Below are 23524 nucleotides of genomic sequence, written 5' to 3' on the forward strand. Positions count from 1 at the left end.
TATATAAAAACAAAAGGTGAGTGAACTGCAGCAGCAACAACAACAACAATAAAGCCTTATCCCACTAAAAGAGGTTGACTACATGGATCACACGACGTCATTCAGCACGATTAAAAATCAAAGTTTCAGAGAAGGTGTGCGAACTACCTTCAAAAGAAAAATAAAGAAACTAGAGAACTTACCTGCAACAAGCGCTACTAAAATCTTTTGAACCCGATGATTCTTGTCAGGTACTCACCTATACCCAAGCAAACCCAAGCAAAAGAGAAGATGCGGCGGATCTGATGAATTCCTAGGGTTTCTAGCTTTGCACTTCTGTTTATAACCTAAACTTGTGTAATTCGCTAAGGATAGAAGTAAATAAATAGGCATTTGACTAACGGCTAATACAATGAAATAAATGAATTTAGAAAATATAGTACAATCTTAAATTCATAACCGAGGTTATTAAATTTCCATTAAATGAATTGTTAAGCTAATTTATGAATCATAAATGATATCAAATTGTAAAATTCAAAGACAATAAAAATGGCTAAAATATATCAAATGATAAATGATGTATAGTACTCAATGTAATAATTTTAATCTAGAAAATTATCATCAATATCATGAAACAAAATCATAAGTCACAATTGAGTGAGTGAAACCTTTATTTCAAGGGACTAAAATAGAAAAACAGAATATAATGCATAAAAAAGAGTGACGGTGTGAAATCCTTGTCTTAGAGAATGAAAATAAAACATTTGAATAATTAAATAAGGTGCATTCAATAATGCTCCTTCAATTCCGGTTCATTGAACAATTTAAACTAAACTTATCTAACTCATTGATGTCTTCAATAAGAAATAGTGAAAGAAAACTAAAAAATAAAAAACATTTAATAGATTAATCATGTGATTTGTATCAATGATATGAAATTGAACTAATTTATCTATCTATAGCAAGATTCAAAGTTATCTATGATTTATCATATGATATGAATTGTTGGCTACCCAATTCGTATTGAATCATGTGATCCAAATCATGAATTGTAAGATTCTAATAATCACGACAAGAAGCATGAATACCCACCCTGCAATTGCCAACACCAGCTTCCAATACACCATTCCAATAATTTTTAACATGAGAGATTAGGGAACCCAATGATCAACCATTGGGCTAGCCAACACGTTGATGCATTGGGTTAAATTGACTTGGGTCACTTTGTATGGTGTGCCTCCTTCATATTTCAAGTACCAAATCAAGATCCATATACATGGTGTATTGGTGTAGCATTAGCATTGAATAGTATCACCCAAATGAGAACCAAATATCAACCACCTATTTATCTTACCACTTCATATATAGGCAGCAGGATGTTTACTTAGAAATGTCATGCTGAAGATGAATCCAACCTCTTCAACTGAAAATTCCAAATTCTGTGTGGTAAGACCATGCAATTACAGAGTAATATTCTTTGAAGAATCTGAAGCACTCATACTAAGTTTCATTTATTTTAAAGCCATTATCAACCCTGGCCAAATAGCGCTATCATTACTTGTAGAAAACACTAAAATCTACAGTTTTGTAAAAGCAATGCCAATATCAGTCACTCAGTTGACGTTTCATGACTGGTTGGAATTGCAAACTTGCAGAGTTTCAGTGTCAAAACTCTATTTTGATACAGACTGTAGTAGACCTAGCATTGAAAGCAAGAATTTGACAATAGAATTTTATCATCACTGCATGCTATTGTTTACATTGTAAAGTTTCTTCTGATGCATCCAATGCAATCCCCTGGTTCTGGCTACACATAAGACAGTATAATATGGATAGTAGTTATGGATTGGGCAATATAAAGAACTCATACTGAGAATAACAGCTAATTGAAAAGAGAAAACTAGATCTAAACATGGCTAAAGGAATAAAGAGAGAAGCTGATAAAATAATGGGATCTTTCCTCTGACACATCTAGAGTAAGGTAATGAAACCTAATATTGGATTACATATATTCACTAGCGTAAGCTCAACTATAACCTAAATTATAAGATCCAAAGATCGATACAATTTTACTGTCATTTGTTCAATATTCTCCTAAACTCCTAATGGTACCAAGAGATCCAAAGCCAACCGTGTGAGTTAGATAAAAGAAAACACTTCACACATTTTGAAAGGTTAAAGCTTGAGACTTTCCCTTTTGTTTTTGAGGCATCATTTGAAGACCCACTGCCTTCACTGTCAAAGTTCTTGGATAGTTCTTCTCTCGGTATTCACTGGTTTAGCTAGAATCTTTTCACATTCATCCAGCTACTTCTTGAGTTTGTTGATGCTGATTTTCCATTTTTCTTATAAGGGCAGAAAGGTTGAATTTTTTCTTGTTTCCAAAAATCCTTCAGTTCCTGCACATCTAAAGCACCAAAGTCAAGGTGTACTCTTAGACTCAAACTTGCAAGAACAACAACACAAAGAGTAGCCTAAAGAAGGATACAAGTAACTTTAATATAGACAAACCTTTGACCAGAAGAAGAACAAATCTTGACCATCTCAACTTCCCATTGTCGTTTTTCTTTTCTTCCTTCAGTTATCTTCCCCCCTGAGCATCATTTCGCCAACTGCTTCTCCAGAGAGACATGGGTATCAGACACTCCAAGAGATATACATAAATCATGTAATGCCAATTATGTTGCTCACAAATTTATAATGCATCTCCTGTCCCCCTGAACTCAACCATTCTACCCTGAACATAATTATGGAAGCAAAACACACACGCACACACAGGAGTCATTGGAAGGAAAATTTTCAATTTGGAACCATGGTAGTTAGTATCGTACGATTCACGATAAGTATCGCACGATTCGATAGGATTCCAGCTGCTACCGATGCGAATCGGAGGTTGTCTCGTTTTTGTCCCTGAATCGTGAATGAATCGCGATTTCAAGACGAATAGGATGTCGGTCGTAAACATGGTTTTAGATTGCGGCCTCAAGGTAAAGTTTTTTTACTCATCGAGACTACATGCAAATGCAGTAGTAATTGCAACTGCATGAGTCCCATTTTCTCTATATTTTTCTGCAGTATCAAGGATCACGACGACATCGTAACCGTGACAAATGGTAGTGACCCTTTCATCTGGCTTCTTATTTAGGTTCCATCTTTTGTAGATTCAGGTCTGGAAAGTACCTTTGCCCTGCCTGATGCTGTAGCAGCTTATACTGATGCGTTGTATCCTTACTCGACTCCGGCTCTTTTGATTGATTCCAAAGCCTAGGATGAAGACTTTCGTTCCTGGTTTTTTTGGTCAGAGAGGGCTTTCAACCTAGAATTCCTGGGCAAAGCATTTTCTTTTCCAAAGAGTTTCAAACCGCGTAGATAAAGCATCCGATTCAGCACCCGACGAAGCAGATGCTATAGCAGCTACTAGAGAATCCGCAGACGCTGAAGTCTCAGCCGAACAAAGGCAGTCGATACCACAGGAGAATCAACCGAATCCATATCATAGGAAAGCAGAACAAGAAAAGCTCTATCATCCGCCGATGAATAAGTAACAACAAGGGTTGGCGGTTTTAGAAACTTCCTTCATCTTCCATAAGGATTTTAGTCTAAAGATCTGAAGATCAGTTCTTATAAAATAAAAAGTCATCATCTACATCTATTTAAAAAAAAAAAAATTTACTCTCTCTTTATAAAAATTATTTGCATAAAAAAATATTTAAAATGTTAAAATGAGATTTATTATAAGAATAAAAGATGGAGAAGATCTTAGACAATATTGTGACAATGCATATCCATAAAAATGACTAAGATCTCAAAACGAAATCTTCTCTTAGAGATACAATTAGGATTTTCAAATGGAAAAATTAAGTTAAAATAATCTAATATGATTCATTTAAATGTTTGATGATTGGCCTGTTTTAAATTGAAAAATGTTATTGGTCTTTTATTTTTTGGTTAAATGCAGTCTAGGACTTTTATACAATTTGGAGATTTGGTTCTCAAACCTTAAAAAATATATAAATTTACTTCTTTCTTAACTTTAAAAGATGCAATGAATTTTTAGAAAAGATGAAGAAAATTCACATGTTTTTTAAAATTTGAGGACTTGATTCATCAATATAAAAGTATAAAGACTTTGCCTATATATTAAGATTTAAAAAAAATTAAGATTCATAAATTAATTTTAAATTAAAGAAAAATCAATTTATTTTCAAATTTAATTCATTCCATTTTTTTCTCTTATAAGTATAATTAAAAAGCTTTATATCGTTATAATATTATTTTGATGATAGTAATATTATCCAAACTTATCTTGATGACAAGTATTTTTTTATATCTAATGGTTGAAAAACTGGCACTCCGTGTCTTGTGTCTTAACTATATTTTTTTTTAGTTAGATATTGCTATAACTATCATGTTCAAAAAAATGAAAAATTACTAGACATAACTATATGTGCTTGTGAGTGATTTTTAAAAGCAGCTAAGGTAAATTAAGAATAATAAATGTGTATACCAAATGAGATAATTATCTTTATTAATATTAATAATTATAGATAACATTGACGTGGAACATTCATAACTTTGTTTAGTATTAATCTTTGCTGAGAAATTGAGTTTCATATGAAAATTGGAGAGTCTTGCAAAATTTGACCTTGCAAACTTTTAGACCAATGTCTCTCATTGGATGACAACTCTGGCTATGATGAAGAATATGAAGAAGAAGATGATGATAATAATAATGACATTGAAGAACAAGATTGGATTGAGGAAAAGGCAAAGCAGCTGCTACATTGTGTCAAAGTAAGAGGTTCAGCACATGGCTGTATAGACTATTTGGATACACTTCTGTTGGATTTTTTCAGGGAAGAACTAAGTGGAAGTAGAAACCAATACAAGAATGAAGAGGGGTTTGAGTTGGAGACATTGAGAATAACTGAGGATTGGATAAATGGGTCATTTGCTTTTGATGCAGGGCATGCTCACAAACATGCTTACATAAAGGACATGGAGAGGAGAGATCAGTGGAGTAGGTTTGAGGAGGATCAAGAAGAATTGGCCTTTGAAATTGAGACAGCTATATTGCATAGTTTGATTGCTGATCTTCAGGACCTGGATGCTTAATACTTAATAGTTTCCCTTTTCAAAGTTCAAATCAAGTTTTGGCAATTGCTTCTGCGCCTCCATAATGGCTTCGTGTACCTTTTTAAGTTTATGAAACACCTAACTCGGAATGTAAATTACATTCCAGAAAGACTAATTCGAAATGTAATTTTACATTCCAGGTTAGGTTGAAGCAATTGCCTCAAGTTCTTTAAGGTCTCTGGGACTTTAGCCTCACTTTTCTCAACAGAAATTATCTGGCCGCACTTGAAGTCCGAATCAGAAAAGTAGGTCTCATCCTACAGCACCCATTCAGATTTTAGGCTTACCAACCAGACCAGAAAAATAAGGATACCTACCAACCAAGGGCAGAGGGATGCCTACTTTTGTGGTAACAAAGGACATATAGGTCAGAGTTTGGTGAGTTTTGGATACTGTTATATGAAGGGGTAATGAGATACTAGTGGACATAAGTACATGATTGGGCTGTACTGTACTTAAATTTAGTTATGGCTTAATTAGATTTTGGACTTTGGAGTGTAGCATATTAATTAGTGGATTTCAAGGCATAACTCATGCCTACTTTTGTTAAGGTACAGGTACTTAGGAAGTCTTTTGATTGTTCTGTTGTTCTATATATCTGTAAAGAAAATTAATCAGCATTTAGCACTTCTCTTTTCAGGCTAATGTTGAAAAAGTTCAAATACAAAGCCTTTCTACCACTGCAGCTAAAAATAAGTATATATAACTGTTTCACTATTATTTCATGACATTTCTTAAATTATTTAATCTTGTGTATAACTGTGATTGGCAAACTCATTTGATATGATAATATAAATATAAAGTATGATAAAACTTTTACAATTTTGTTAATCAAAATTAAATTCTTGAAAAACTAATTTAATCAATCATGCTTTTCGTAACCTATATATATATATATATATATATATATATAGGTGGAGGCAAGGGGAGACCGTATAGTTATTGGTGGTCTCCCGAAACTTTAATGTAGAAAAATGTTAGATGGACGTCCCATTTAAATAGAACTCAAAGAGAAAAAGAGATTTAAGAAAGAGAAATGTAAACATAAAAAGTAATATGATGTAATAAAAAATAAATTGTTTATTATAATATCTTGATGATCAATTATCCGACTTTCTTCACTTTAAGATATTTTATATGGTAATACTTTATTTAATATTTTGTTGATTAAAATCTTTTATCGATTAAAATCCTTTGTAGGTAATTCTTTTTAAGATCTCATGCTCTAAAGATCATTGATTATTTCCACAAATCAACGTGAGATTTTTTAATATGTTTTGTTCTCATTCACTCATTCTATATTTGTGACACTCTTTATCCCCATATATATATATATGTGTGTGTGCGCGCGCGTGTGTGTGTGAAAATACGGAATTACATAAAATGAGATGTTATTTGATTAACATAAAATAGTTCATGTGGATAAAAGGTTCGCATTCACTTCACTGTTATTATCAAATAAAGTGTGTTAGAAAAAATTTTAGCTCAAAATATCATGTAATTAAACAAAAAATCATACCACAATATCACATTCTAGCATTGTGTCTCACGTCCTTCAGCACAAGATTTTTTAAAGTAATCCACCTAATTATCTGCTCCCACGAATGTAACATCCCATTCGTTTGGTAAACTAATTTAAAAAGGATTGTGTTTATAAATAAATAAAATTTTAGAAAAATTCTCAGGTTATTATAATTAAATAAATAAAGAGAAATAACTTTATTAATTAAAATAATGATTTAAGAAAAAAATATTTTATTTATTCATTTTTTCGAGAATAAAATAGATTTTATTTTTATAAAATAATAAAAATAAATAAAATAGAGTAAATAATAAGTTGCAAATACTCTAGCTATAAATATTTTTCTCTCAATTTCGTTTTCCTCTCTCCTCCTCCCAAACGCATACCACCAAACTTATCTCAGAAAAATGACGATCTCAAACTTATTCATCGTTGGATCGTCATGAAATTCGGGCAGCAGGTTTAGAAATCATTTCCAAACATTCTCACCATTGGGAATTACGAAAACATGTCGGATCTGAGAGACATGTCCTTGACATCGTAGAATTTTCTTTTCCCGCATAAACCCAAAATTGTCTCAGTAACCTTGGATTGTCATGAAATTTTGATATGTGGTTCACGATTCAATTCCTCACGTCTTCACCGTTGGGACCTACAAAATAATATCTGCAGAGGGAGGAAATGGGATCGCACAAAGACAATGAAATGAAGACTTCAATCTCTTCTCCTTCTCTCTAACGTTTGGGAATCCTAACAGAGCAACTAGAGAAGGAACTTAATGGAGAATGCTTGAGCGACTACATCGAGGTAAGGGATGAGTTATTCACAATTGGGGATAGTGAGAACATGTGTAGGGATCCTTAGAGTATCAATTGGGATGAGTTTTGAGATGTTTCTACCAATTTTGATTCTATCCTTATAATTATAACTGTAAATTATATATGTTTGATGAACCAATTGATGTTCCAATTTAAAAAATTGCTTTGAAATTAATGTATTCTTATGTTGAGTGTGAGCCCTTAAAAAAATGAGTTATTTTATTTAACGTGAATTATACTATAAATAATATTTTTTAATGACTTATTTTATAAAAATTATCTTGTTCTAATTTTCCAAGATGATGATCAACTTGTTATGTGTATATAACTAAAATAATAAATCGAAGAAAGTTGTAAGGTTAATGCCTAATAGTAATTTCTTTTGATGTAATTTTAAAATATTGTTATGAAGATTGAGTAGTGCAAAGTGAACATGTGTTAATTTGTGAGATACATGTAAACATGTGATGGTGGATTGTGACATTATAAGATGTGAAATCTTGAATATGAGTTTTTGTTGTGAATAAGTGTGTGGTTAACACTTGATATGACATTACTTGTGTTGTGAGCTGTGAATTATACAATAACCTGACCAGTGTTATCTTGAGAAAAGTGTTGATGCGCAGTGTTAAAGAGAAAGTGTAGGTTTTCTATTTAGGAACCAGTGTTAAATTATAGCGCAATGTGTTAAACGTGTTTAAAACACGAGTGTGAGGTCGTGGGTATTGTATAATTCATGAGCAGTGTTTGCATGCAAAAAATTTGTTTTAGGGGTTGGACCTGAATCAGGAGGGAGAGACCCTAATAGATTCTTCGGAGTGTAGGCCTTGGGGGTAAATACAGTCAGTTTGAGTGTTCATTTAAGCTTGTGCCGATCCCACATGATTGGAGCATTCTCGCCAAACAGCGTGACCCTGACTGGTCTCCCTATGATTTTACTTAGTGAGAGTAACCTGACATACTCATTTTTTATGTGTCTTGTTATGTACTCCTAAGCGTCACAGGGTGGTTATTTACTGACATGATACCACATTGCATATAGGCTTGAGTCTTAGCATAACTGTTGCATGCCGCTTGCTAATTGTTTACTATGAAATTGATGTGTTATTATGTCTTGATCGAAGTGTGTGATTCTTGTGTAATGTGATTGATGATTGAAAAGTGAAGTTTAAATGACAAAGTGGCGGAATTACGTGAGTTATGTTTAAGTAAGTTGTATCTCATTTATATGATATGTATATCTAGTTGTCTTGTTTCTCTATTAGTTAAGAATGTGATAACTCACTCCCCGTGTGTTGTTTGTGTTTGGATCCTGTGATGATCTTGAACTTTGTGTTTGGGGAGCAGATGACTAGGTGAATTGCTTTAAGGAATCTTGTGCTGAAGGACGTCGGGACACAATGCTATGATAGGATGTGACATTGGGGCATAAATTTCTAATATTAATTGCATGATGTTAGTCTATTTTACTTTACCTCACTAATTTAACAAAACATTTTTGTAAATTTTGACAGCCTTGTTTTGAGCCGAATATATTTTTAATGAGTTTTATTTGGTAATAGTGAAGTGAATGTGAACCTTTTACCCGTGTGAATTTGTTTACCAATATTTTTTATATATTTTATTTATTTATATAAATGTCAGGGTAGAGGGTGTCACAACAAACACAAAGTTCGAGATTATCAGAGGATCTAAATACAAACAATACAGTGAGTTATCATATTATTCCTAACTAATAGAGAGAAACAAGACAACATGTATATATACATATCATTGTTCGCTCTTCGGCAAACCTAATCGAAAAGTGTACCAAGTCACGCAAGTAATATAAAATGGTAAGAATCAAGTATCAAATCCACAGAGAACTTGTTTCACTCAGAAAATATATGTTCAATGAGAAAACATTTATTTAAAGCAAGTAAATATTAACTTGGGTTTTTGTTTGGAAATCTAATTAAATACAAATCAAAATATCTATAGATTGAGAAGTAAAAATAGTCAAGTAAAAAGCGTTGGGTCATTCTACTGAATTTCCTTTGATGTTGTTAAATATTTTTCTCTATTTAATTGTTATCCTAGTGTTCTTATGCTGAGAAATTACCCAAACCAAGATCCCTCGAGTGAATGAGCCTAACTCAATTTAGAGTTTATATACATTGCAAATATTAGGCACATAATAAACATTAATTTTATAAATATATCTCATTAAAAAAATAAGAAATGAATTTATTTTATTGTTATTTTTTGTTGAAATTTTCAATATATTTTTGCTGGAAAACTTCAAATATTATAATGTATATATGTGTTGTATAGTGTGAGGAGCATGGTCCATCACTACTTTACAATGAATTTCTAAAAAAATAGAATATTTTTTATGTACGTGACAAAACATTATCAATTTGCGTAAATTAAGAATTTGATATTAAGTAATTTTAATTAATAGAAAATTGTTATAAACTTCTAAAAGATGTTATAAATGTTTAATTTAAATTGAGAATATTTTAAATTAAATAACTAAATTCATACTTATTAACTTACATTATTTAAAAAATGTTAAAAAATTATTGAAATTTTTATATTAAATATTAAATGTGATATCTGATGAAATTCAACATAAATTAACCTGAATATAATATTATGCTGATGACTTTTAATTGTTTAAGTAATTTTACATTTTTTTCAATTAATTCAGTTAATTTTGTTTTTGATATTTCTTTTATAAAATGTTAAATTAAGTTCTATATTATGGGCATTTGAATTGATTTTATATTTTTTAATAATATAAAAAATTAGCATAATTTTATATATAATTTAAAAATGTATCCTCTCTAAGTTTATTCGTGCATCGCATGGCTATTGTAATTTTGTTTAAGAGACCATACCTAGTAACACTGAGAGTAAGACTTGTTACTAAAGATAATTTAGTTAAAGATTTGAAAATTTATATAGAATAAACATGAAGAATGATCAAGCTACTCGAAAAACAACTTTGAAAGAGTTATTTCTCTTCTCCAATTCATCCTTTATTTTCCTTTAATCCATTTGTTAAAGCCATTAAATGAAATGAAGAATGAGGATGCAACATGTTATTACTTATTAGTGTAAAATAGTGTTCAATCTCTTTGTTGATGACTAATATCAATTAAAAACTTGAATGATCACCTTTAATGAAGAATCTCCCTCAATCACATACATTTTTTATCCACAAAACTTTATTTAAAGGGACCTACCCTAATTCTACTCAAACCAAAATCTTGGCAAGTCAAAATCATGTATAAAGGTATTATAAATTGGGATAAAAGTTAACAAAAAATTTGAAGGGTGCGAATAGTAAAAGTGAGAGTTTGAAAAAAAAGCATGTCTTAGTTTTATTAGGTTTTCTATTATGGGCTTTTGGGCCCGTAAGTAAAGACATAATAGAAAGAATAATGTTTTATGGTACAAATCACAAATTTGTACGAAATCAAAAGATGGTTTTCTATTAGTTTAGCATGAAATATTGAGCAAAAAAATCAAGAAAAATTGAAAATTCGTAATGCTTTAGCCAGGTTAATTTTTTTTTGTTAAAAGAATTCAAACTATCAAGCCATTAAAATTAGAATTTAACGGCTATATATTATCAATGTTAAACTTTTATGCTGTCAACTGATCATCAGAGAAATTACTGTTCACATAACTTTTAACATTTTTATTATAATTAAAAAATTATATATATATATATATATAATAGTTTATAATTAAATAAAAATATAAAATTATTTTACATAATTAATAAACAAATTATAATAACAAATTATTATTGACTAGTGAGAGTGTGAATAAACAAATAACAATATCTCTCCATATCATTTTTGCTTCATTATGAGAAATGTGAATGTGTTAGCTATATTAAAATAAGATCCTTGCATGGTCTTGTTCCAAAGCAAATCCCTATATATTGACAAAAGGTACACACTATGGGTATTCCTATTATACTTCCGGCTAGACAAGGGCATAGTAGTAGTACTGATCAGTAGGTATTTGTCCCGATTGCTGCATGTGCTGGAGATACTATCAGACAAATCCGGGCCCTGCACGGTTGCACATTCATTTTAGTCAACTCAATTACTACACGACATGCTTCCAAGTCCAATAGACCCTCCAACTTGATCCTCGCTGTCACTTTTTCACTCCCAAAACACATAAAATATTGCCCACGAATTAATCACAGAACCATCCACTTGGCTACACTTTTTTGTCTCTTTCCCCCCTCAATAACCACACCCTTCTTTTAGTTAATCCTCATTTTTTACACCCTAAACTTTATACCCTTTTTAATTTGTCGTCTCTCCCTCATAGTATTTATTATTTCCTTTCATTTTCTTCTTATTAGATATACATACTAGTAGTGGTATAAAAACTAGCTTAGCAGTTAGGACAGGCTAGTCAAACTAACAAGATATTTGGTTTAGTTTCACTTTTAAGTTTTAAGTCAAAGTCGATTAAGATTATTTACGTTGAAGGCAAAAACAAGCACACCATTATTTTTAGTTTTTAGTGTCATATTGTGATTTTATGTCCTTTACCATTGATCCAAATACACCATACATCATAATTCAATTGAGAAATGCTATAGCTAGAATTAACATATATGATTCAGGCAAATTAAGTTAGTAAAAATTTATCCAGTTAAATATTAGACTCATATTTTATATAAGAACATGAGTTAGAATCTCATTACATATATAAAAATATTGTTAATGGATCATTCTTGAGTATTTGGTAATTAAGTTTTTTTTTAAGTTTGAGATCTGTTCTCACAAATTCTTTGATTCAATTCAGCTGAAAAATTATTTAATAAAACTAATCCAAGTAAACTGATAATGACCCAACACATTTCTAAGTGATTTTTGGAAAATTTTCCTTTTTAATTTATGCGATTCAACCAAATAATTAACTAAGTGAACCAATAATCGTACGGACGTAAATGTAAAAACTAAAAAGTGTTTTTCATTTTAGTATTGCACAACAATCAACCACTGTAGTTATTAGTTAGTTCCTCACTGCTTCTTCACAGCAACTTCCAGAAATTCACTTGCGTGCAAGCACCACCTATCATATTCATATATATATCTATATCCATATTATTACCTTACCTTGATGAGAATAATATTATGGAGATCTCCACCTAGAACCTACCTCTCTATTTCTTCTTCTTCTCTCCCTCACCCTTTTATATATATATTCATTCTTATTCCACTCTCACACTCAATTCTCCACCAACCCCATTCTCTCTTTCTCTCTTTACATAACTCAATTTCTCCTTGTATCATTTTCACTACACATATTACATTATTCCTTCCAAAATGAGCACGCAGCTGAAAAGGTTCAACTCAATGGAACGCAGGCCAAGAATGCTGAAGGACTTCCTCAGCGAGAATCTAAACTCGTGCTCCTCAAGCGGCTTCAAATCACTTCCAAGAAAACCAACCAACAACAACAGCATGCACAGCCTCATCGAAATGGAACTCAAATCTTCATCACCCTTTCAAACACTCATGAACACCATAAGAAGCATCTCTCTCTTCACCTCAAAATCACCCTCCGTGCTTTCTCTACCGAGGAGCCTCTCACGCAAGCTATCATCTTCAAGGAGAAAAACAAGAACAAGAAGAAGAAGGAGCCATGTGTGCAGCAGCGATGTCAACATCACAACGGTGGTGAAGATCAAGGACATCATACGGTGGAAGTCATTCAGGGATATCGTGGTGGAACCTTCTCTTCCACCACCACCGTTGGATTTCATGGTGGGGTCCACCAACACCACTTGTAGTAGCTGTAGCAGTGGCTCTAGTTGGACTGAGAGTGATTTTTTTTTAACCTCGTCCTGGGAAGAACCACAAAACGACAACGTTGAAGCGGGTAAAAGGTTTTCATTTTTTTCACCCCTTGTTGTCGGCAAGGACTCCGGGGCTACGGTGAGCAATTATTTACTGCAACGCATCTTCACAAATATTCGTGTGTCTGCGGTTGAGGCTCTTATGTTTGCCTGTTTGTCTTTTGTTACGTTTCATGTTAGAATTTTCTCTGTTTTTTAATTTCTTTTACGAATTATCACATAAGGACAAAAGAAAGGAGTTTGGTAGGAAATAATTTGTGGACAATATTTTATTTTATCTTCTGTCGGTGGGAATTGTGCAGCACTTTTTCATTTTTTTTTTATATTTTCCAATAATCCAATTTTTGTTTGTTTCATTCTCATATATATTTTTATCGTGGTAACAAAATTACATAAGAATATATACTATTTTATATGAATATATGTATTGGTAATGACTATAAGACCTTTGGAAACATTTTGCAAATTTATCTTGCTTATTATTGTAAGATTTTAATTCACCTGGTTAGATTGTCTTTTCCTTCATTATTTTTTCTAATGCGAATTATACATGATAAATGGGGTTAGTTGCAGGTGCTGATCACAATTAATTTACATTAATGCTGATTTTCATGCAAACTGTTTATTGGGATCATATTTTTTTTACTGATATAAACTAGTATGTAATCTTGACAGGACACTTCAACTTGCCAAGAAGAACAACACAGTCCAGTTTCAGTTCTTCACGTTGGAGAAGATGATTTCTCACCTTTTGATCAAAGTCTTGCCAATATTCTAAGTAATGAGCTCCTTCTTTCCCTTCAATTGTCTCTTTTAAGTCCAAATTTATCAACCAATGCATTCTATAGGACATGTTTGGGTACTACTATTTTTAGGAAAATAATCATTTAAAAGAAGAAGAAAAATTATCTTAATAATTGAATAAAAAATAATTATTTCTTTGAAATAAGATGAACTATACATGCAATCAACTAGCTTGTTTGCCATGGATATTCATCAATTGTGCAATCCTAATTGTATAGACAAATTGGAGCTTCATATGAAAATAGTACTAATAAATAATAATCTTTTCACTTTTGAGCAGGGAGAAAACAGAAGTTCATACAAACAGTTCAAAAATTGGAGAGTCATGCAAAATTTGACCTTGCAAACTTAGACCAATGTCTCTCATTGGATGACAACTCTGGCTATGATGAAGAATATGAAGAAGAAGAAGATGATGATAATGATGACATTGAAGAACAAGATTGGATTGAGGAAAAGGCAAAGCAGCTGCTACATTGTGTCAAAGCAAGAGTTTCAGCACATGGCTGTATAGACTATTTGGATACACTTCTGTTGGATTTTTTCAGGGAAGAACTAAGTGGAAGTAGAAACCAATACAAGAATGAAGAGGAGTTTGAGTTGGAGACATTGAGAATAACTGAGGATTGGATAAATGGGTCATTTGCTTTTGATGCAGGGCATGCTGACAAACATGCTTACATAAAGGACATGGAGAGGAGAGATCAGTGGAGTAGGTTGGAGGAGGATCAAGAAGAATTGGCCTTTGAAATTGAGACAGCTATATTGCATAGTTTGATTGCTGATCTTCTGGACCTGGATGCTTAATACTTAATAGTTTCCCTTTTCAAAGTTCAAATCAAGTTTTGGCAATTGCTTCTTCGCCTCCATAATGGCTTCGTGTACCTTTTTAAGTTTATGAAACACCTAATTCGGAATGTAAATTACATTCCAGAAAGACTAATTCGAAATGTAATTTTACATTCCAGGTTAGGTGGAAGCAATTGCCTCAAGTTCTTTAAGATCTCTGGGCCTTTAGCCTCACTTTTCTCAACAGAAATTATCTGGCCGCACTTGAAGTCCGAATCAGAAAAGTAGGTTTCATCCTACAGCACCCATTTAGATTTTAGGCTTACCAACCAGACCAGAAAAATAAGGATACCTACCAACCAAGGGCAGAGGGATGCCTACTTTTGTGGTAACAAAGGACATATAGGTCAGAGTTTGGTGAGTTTTGGATACTGTTATATGAAGGGGTAATGAGATGCTAGTGGACATAAGTACATGATTGGGCTGTACTGTACTTAAATTTAGTTATGGCTTAATTAGATTTTGGACTTTGGAGTGTAGCATATTAATTAGTGGATTTCAAGGCATAACTCATGCCTACTTTTGTTAAGGTACAGGTACTGAGGAAGTCTTTTGATTGTGCTGTTGTTCTATATATCTGTAAAGGAAATTAATCAGCATGTAGCACTTCTCTTTTCAGGCTAATGTTGAAAAAGTTCAAATACAAAGCATTTCTACCACTGAAGCTAAAAATGAGTATATATAACTGTTTTACTATTATTTGATGACATTTTTTAAATTATTTAATCTTATGTATAACTGTGATTGGCAAACTCATTTGATATGATAATATAAATATAAAGTATGATAAAACTTTTACAATTTTATTAATCAAAATTAAATTCTTGAAAAAATAATTAAATCAGTCATGCTTTTCGTAACCTTTTATATATATATATATATATATATATATATATATATTTAGTTACTGGTGGTCTCCCGAAACTTATTGTAGAAAAATGTTAGATGAATGTCCCATTTAAGTAGAAACCCAGAGAGAAAAGGAGATTTAAGAAAGAGAAATGTAAATAGAATAAGTAATTATGATCTAATAAAAAATAAGTTGTTTAGTGTAATGTCTTGATGATCAATTATTCTATAATCTTTACATTATGATATTTTATATGATAATACTTTATTTAATATTTTTGTTGATTAAAATCTTTCATCAATTAGAATTCTTTATAGGTGAGTTTTTTTTAAGATCTCCTATTCTCAAGATCATTCACTATTTTTACAAACCAACATGAGATTTTTAAATGTGTTTTATTCTCACTTACATTTTTGAAAAACTTCCTCAAATGTTACTCATTCCATAATCATAACCGTGACTCTCTACCCCGATATATATATAACATGAAAATACGAAATTATATTAAATGATATTTTATTTGATTAACATAAAATAGTTCACGAGAGTAAAAAATTTACATTTATTTCACTATTATTACCAAATAAAATGTGTTAGAAAATTTTTTGGCTCAAAATATCATGTATTTAAACAAAAACTCATGCCCCAAGTTACATTCTGTTAGAGCATTGTGTCCCAACGTCCTTCAGTACAAGGTTACTTAAAGCGATGCACCTAGTTATCTACTCTCACGAACACAAAGTTCGAGATTATCACAGGATCCAAACAGAAACAACACACGAAGAGTGAGTTATCACATTCCTAATAGAGAGAAACAAGACAACATGCATATATACATATCATATACACGAAATACAACTTACTTAAACATAACTCACATTATTCCACCACTTGTTGCGTAACATCACATCTCAACACAACACGTCTTATTCATTTTCACATCATTCACGTACTCAAGGATCAAAACACAATATCACTAAATCAATCAATATCGATCAATACACAAACATTATACAATAGATACTCTAAGATTCAATCTTATATGCAATGTGGTACCATACCAATGAAAAATCTCGTGGGGCGCCTTGGAGTACATAACAAGATAGACCATACACTAGTAAGTCAGATCACTATTACTAGGTAAAATCATAAGGAGATCAGTTAGAGTCATGCTGTTTTGCAAGAATGCTCCAACCATGTGGGATCGACACATGCTTAAAGAAGCACTCAAAGCGAGTATATTTACCCTAAGGCTTAGACTCCGAAGAGTCCGTCCGAGTCTCTCCCTCCTAATTCAGGTCCAACCCAAAAAACATTTTAGCACACATACTCTATCTATGAACTGTACAAAACACACGACTCTTCAATTATTCTCAAAATAATTTTATCTCGTTGTTCTTGTGATTAAACTCGTCGAGTCCCCATAGTGGTTCCCATCATAATACTCGTTGCGCATTAACTCGTCACACTTAAAGGGTCTTATAGTCGTGTGATTGTACGATTCATAGCTCATAACTTAATGCACGCAACATCTCAATGCACATATGTATTACAAGTCAATACATACTCAATTTATCACATACACTCAATCACAATTACAATGGTATAATCCCAAAGTAAAATGTTATCAGACCTTATGAATCATATACATTTTACCTATAAATTATGCAATAGACACAATTACTTAATTGTTTTCAAAATCATTTTAACTCGTCGCCCCTCAAAGTGATTCAAGTCATCAAGTTCTCATAGTGGATTCCATCACAATACTCGTTGTGTAAAAACTTGTTGTCTTAAAGGGTCTTACAATTGTTTGATTGCACAATTCATAACTCACAACTCAATACATACAATATCTCCATACACATGTATCTCACCATTCATCACAGGTTCAATTAGTCACTTGCTCACAATTTGAATCACAATTTCATGATCTCAATATAACAATTTATCATGCCAATCCAGCATATCTTGTCCAAAGTATAAAAAATTTAAACAAAAATGTTTCTCACAACATGGGGAGTAAAACCCATCAAACAATTTCACACAATCATATAAGAAGAATTTCAATACAATAAACATACTAAAATAAACCTCAATTTATTCCTCTAAGGATCTCTACACATGTTCATTCTAACCTACGATAAACTCATCCCTAACCTCTAAGCGGGATCATGGGTGAAGTCCGATAGTGATAGCGACATCTCTAGTGATTCTGTGAGACTCCTTAAGTTTTTCTTCTAATTGTTCTGTTAGGATTTTCAAGCATTACAGAGAAAGAAAAGAGATTGTAGCCTCTATTTTACTGCTAAGGTGCAAGACTAATTTCTCTTTGGAAAAATATTATTTCACAAATCCAATTGGTGAGTATGTGTAAAAGGGGGTACCAAAGGTGGTGTCCAAATTTCACAATAATCTAACGGTTGACGAGTCAGAGATTATAGTTTTACTTGGACATGTTTAGTGTATGTGGAAAAAGAGAAAGCTTAGTGCGAATGACATTTTTTCCACCATAGACATTATTTTTCAAATTCCAATGGTGGGTGTGTACAGAAATAACCTCCCAATCACATGTTCAAATTTCATAATGAATCACATGTTCAAATTTCATAATGATCCAACTATTAGAAAGTCTGGGATCGTCATTTTACTGAGACAAATTTGAGTGTATACAGGAAAAGAAAGGGTTTTAGAGAATGAAGAATGGATTTGAGAGGAAGAGATGGCATAGAATAATGTTGTAAAAGTAAAAAGTGACATATTACGTCTACCTTGAGTACTTTAGGCCCATTATTTTCTCTATTTTTTCTTTATTTTATCATTCTATATAAAGAAAATTTATTTTACTCCCTATTGAATGAATAAATAAAATATTTTTTAAAAAAACACACATTTATTTTATTTACCTTAAAATTATTATTTTAATTAATAAAATTATTTCTCTTATTTATTTAATTACAAAAGGCCTATTATTTTCCTAAAATTTTATTTATTTTAAGTACACTTAAATGTGGAGTTCTTAAGTGATAGACTATAAAAAAATATATATATCTTATTGGTATAAAAAGTACCAGTTAGTTCCTTTAAGTTATTCTTAATTGTACAGTTTCATACATGTACAACTGATTCCTTTCATACCGATATAATTCGTTCGGGATGTTATATTTATACTATATGAGTGTCCAAAAATCAAAGCTCTTTGATGTATGATAAGATAAGATGACATGCTTCTAAACATATTGCATAAATGATTATGAGAATCATTTTATAAAAAAATGTTTATAAAATACTAAAACCTACAATAAAAGTTAAAGAAATAAAACTAAAAAAAAATGTAATTTTATAAGGGTTTAAAGCATATTTAAGCCTAAAAAAAGATTGACTAAAAAATATAGTGAACTTAAAATTTGTTGAGTCATTTGAAGCCCATTAAATAACTTGACTTGCACTATAAATTGTAGTGTTTTTTATATCACTCAAACAAAAACAAAAAAAATAGTTACCAATTAGCTCACATTTTATAAAAAAATCTAAATTAATTCAATAAGACGTATGAATTATCATAAATTTTTTAATATTTTTTTTAATTCTTACAAATGAAAAATAAGATAAAAGTTAGTTCACACTTCTCATGCCAAAAGCTTTCAAACTATTCAGTAGTTATAAAGTCTATGCCACATTGGATTTACTTCATATGTGTGCTTTCTTATTAGGATTGTAACTCATCCATACAACCCTATAAAACTCTTTTTCCATATATTGTTATTTTATTGATTTATATGTTAAGGTAGATATTATAGTGTCTTACGAAATAAAAGCTTCAACTTATTATAAGAGGACTAAATAAACTTTTGATAGACATGACAATAAGACAAATTAAGAATAAGTTTGACTCTCCTATTTCTATCCATACAAAAGTGAACTATTTCTATCCATACAAAAGTGAAGATGAGTTTAGGCTTACAAAAGTTAAGATGAGTTTAGGCTTACAAATAGTGGGGATAAAAAATAATTTTTTTTTAACTTTTGATTCATGTATTTTAATTTGATTTTTACTACTTACATTGAATATAATTAACTCATGAATATCTTTATAGAGTCTTACTTATAAAAAAAATTAATATAATTTATTATCAATTATTAATTCTTAAAAGTCATCAGCTATATGGTTTTGACTTTAGGTAGAAGAATATTCAAAGTACGATTGATACGAGCTTATAGGGTTGCCAAAACAGTTTTTTTTTTTTAACTTTTGATTTATGTATTTTTATTTGATTTTAACTACTTGCATTGCATATAATTAAACTATAAATATCTTCATAGAGTCTTACTTACAAAAAAAAAAAAAAACTCATTAATATCGAGAATTAATTACAAGAAGTCGTAAGCTATGGTTTTCACTTTATGTGGAAAATGAACAAAGGACGATTGATATGACTATATGACCTTAGCAATATATTATATAAAACATTTGATTATTTAAATTACATTTGATTATTTATAAAAAAAACCAGACACAAAAATTTAAATTATATTTGATCATTTATAAAAACTTTATTTATTATAATTTAATTTTCTACTTTATTTTGTCTGAAAATTTTCTAAAATTTTTTTTTAGAAAAAATTACATGTATATCACAATTATTATAATTTTTTTAGACTTTTTGTACATCGCAAATATTACGCACATAATAAACATTAATTTTATAAATATATCTCATTAAAAAAATAAGAAATGAATTTTTTTTATTATTATTTTTTGTTGAATTTTTCAATATATTTTTGCTGGAAAACTTCAAATATTCTAATGTATATATGTGTTGTATAGTGTGAGGAGCATGGTCCATCACTACTTTACAATGAATTTCTAAAAAAAATAGAATATTTTTTATGTACGTGACAAAACATTATCAATTTGTGTAAATTAATAATTTGAAATTAAGTAATTTTAATTAATAGAAAATTGTTATAAACTTCTAAAAGATGTTATAAATGTTTAATTTAAATTGAGAATATTTGAAATTAAATAACTAAATTCATACTTATTAACTTACATTATTTAAAAAATCATAAAAAATTATGTAAATTTTTATATTAAATAATAAATGTGATATCTGATTAAATTCAACATAAATTAACCTGAATATAATATTATGCTGATGACTTTTAATTGTTTAAGTAATTTTACATTTTTTCAATTAATTCAGTTAATTTTGTTTTTAATATTTCTTTTATAAAATTTTAAATTAAGTTCTATATTATGGGCATTTGAATTGATTTTATATTTTTTAATAATATAAAAAAAGATTAGTAGAATTTTATATATAATTTTAGAATGTATCCTCTCTAAGTTTATTCGTGCATCGCATGGCTATTGTACAGTAGGGTTGCAAAAACATATTTTTAACTTTTGATTTATGTATTTTTATTTGATTTTAACAACATAAATTGAATATAATTAGATTATAAATATCTTTATAGAGTCTTACTCACAAAAAAAATATTTAATATCATTTATTATCAATAATTAATTCCTAAAAGTCATAAGATATAGTTTTGGCTTTATGTAGAAGAATAAACAAAGTACGATTGATATGAGCTTATAGGGTTGCCAAAAGGGCCGTTTTCTTTTATAGCAAATACTCGAAGTTTTATTGACTTCCTCTGCAAAAAACTAAATGCATATTTAGTTTTATTTAACAGGCTTTTGTTGGGACTTATACTCAAAGGAGGTGAAAAAATTTTGATTTTTACATTTGGGAGTGGATTTCAAATTATTACTCAAAAGAGATAAGTGGTACTAGGTATTATGACTTTTAAGTTAAGGGTTGTAAAATCTATTATAATTTTTAGTTATTTTTTTTTAATTAAAGTCCTAAAATTTTCTACAACTTTAGTTTAATTTATTTTTTATTTAAGATTTCAAAGTCGCATATGGTTTTTTTTTTTTTTTTTTTGAACTTAGGACTTGAAGTGGTTATTTAATATCTTGTTCTTTTTTCTTCTTCTTTTGTTGGGGAGGATCAAGAGAAAGAAAAAGAAAATAAATATATTACATACTTAAAATGGTCAAATAAAATTATTAAATTAAGAATAATTTAATGTAATTAATATAAATTTCTTTTTCTTCTAAATCTCCTCTCTTTCCTTTGATTAGTAATAATAATTTTTTTTGAAAAATCTAGTTAAATACCTCTAATGAGATTCTTTTATAAGGATATTTTTTTCATCCATATGATTCAAACCTAAGCCATTGTTTAAGAGGATCCAGTCTCATTCATGGTTCTATTTCCTCTATTGTAAACCAATTCATCACATGTAATTATGTTTTAAAAAATTAATACTATCCTTTGTTATTTATCTTTATTTTTTTTATGAGTGGAAAAACAGAGTACTATCAAGCTGTATTAGGGAAGCAAACCTTGAAGGCATCAGCTAATTAATACAAGAGAACTAATAATTAAAGGACAAGAATCAAGAACATCTAGAGACTCTGAAGATGACGAGCCTAGACGAGCCAAGTCATCCACACTTCAGTTGTCTTTCCTTATTATTTATCTTATCATATACTTTAAATAATAAGTATTAAATAAAAAAATCCTTTTTTCCTGATGTATTAAATAAAAAATTCAAATCACAAAAGATGAATAAAATAAAATTAATGAAAATATGAGATAAATACTGGTATAAAACCAATCAAAATTCAGAAGAGGTGCCTAAAGAATATAAGTAATGTATGATAAAACATTTTCTGTACTGGATTTTCCTATTCTAGAAAATATGAGATGAACATTAGCTCACATTTTTAATTCTAGAAATTCCAAATTTTATGCTAAGTATGAAAGTTAAATTCACGATATAAATTTAAAATATATAACACCGTCCAACAAATATTAATAAAAAAAAATCTCGTGCAATTTTTAAGCACCAGTCCAGCCGATCATACGTTATACAATAGGAATAAATGGGATAGTCAACCAACAGACAGACACATACACAGTCATGTTGGACAATATATATATATATATATATATATATATATATATATATATATATATATATAAAAGAGTGTAGTTGAATTTTTAATATTTGAAATTAGTTTTTAATATTGAGTTACATTTAAATTATTCAAAATGAAAGTGTATGTAAAGGATAGCGGAGAGTGTGAAACAATGGAAGCACATATAAACTTATATACATTTATCTATATAAGGAGATTATTTATAACATTATTTTTCAATTCTCTATTTTATTATTTAGTTTTGTGACAAGTCACAATTCGTTATCTTTCCTTACTCTTTGATAAATGATAATTCTATAAATTTTTGAACAGTTTTACTGTAAAAAATTGTTCATAAACTTTTAACATGAAATATACTTAGTCTTTGATAATATAAAATTTTCATTTTTTTTATTATAAATGAGAGGCCTGCAACGGTGTCACAATAGATAAAAACATGTTATAAAAATTTTGTATTAATTTCTAAAAATCATAAATTTGAATTATATTAGTACTTGTTATTATTATCATCTTCTCAAGGATGGGTTAAGGTAGCTTTATTTGTTTCCTTTCCTCAGTAAAAAAATTATCATTATCATTATCATAATATATACATTAATCCCCCAAAATGTTCAGTACCACTTGTATTTATCATTTCAAAGATTAATTAGTGATTTTCATTTCACAT

General features: G+C 29.9%; 1 protein-coding gene across 1 annotated transcript; it reads left to right on the forward strand.

The window, feature by feature from the left end:
- The first annotated feature begins 12478 nt into the window (after window positions 1-12478).
- LOC100802653 (uncharacterized) lies at window positions 12479-15610 on the forward strand. The gene is made up of 3 exons (XM_003529920.4): window positions 12479-13412; window positions 14009-14111; window positions 14418-15610. The coding sequence occupies exons 1-3, from the start codon at window positions 12801-12803 to the stop codon at window positions 14942-14944; spliced, it is 1242 nt and encodes a 413-aa protein (XP_003529968.1). The 5' UTR covers window positions 12479-12800; the 3' UTR covers window positions 14945-15610.
- The last annotated feature ends 7914 nt before the right edge of the window (window positions 15611-23524 follow it).

This window comes from Glycine max, chromosome 7, assembly GCF_000004515.6.
Source record: "Glycine max cultivar Williams 82 chromosome 7, Glycine_max_v4.0, whole genome shotgun sequence".
NCBI lineage: Eukaryota > Viridiplantae > Streptophyta > Magnoliopsida > Fabales > Fabaceae > Glycine > Glycine max.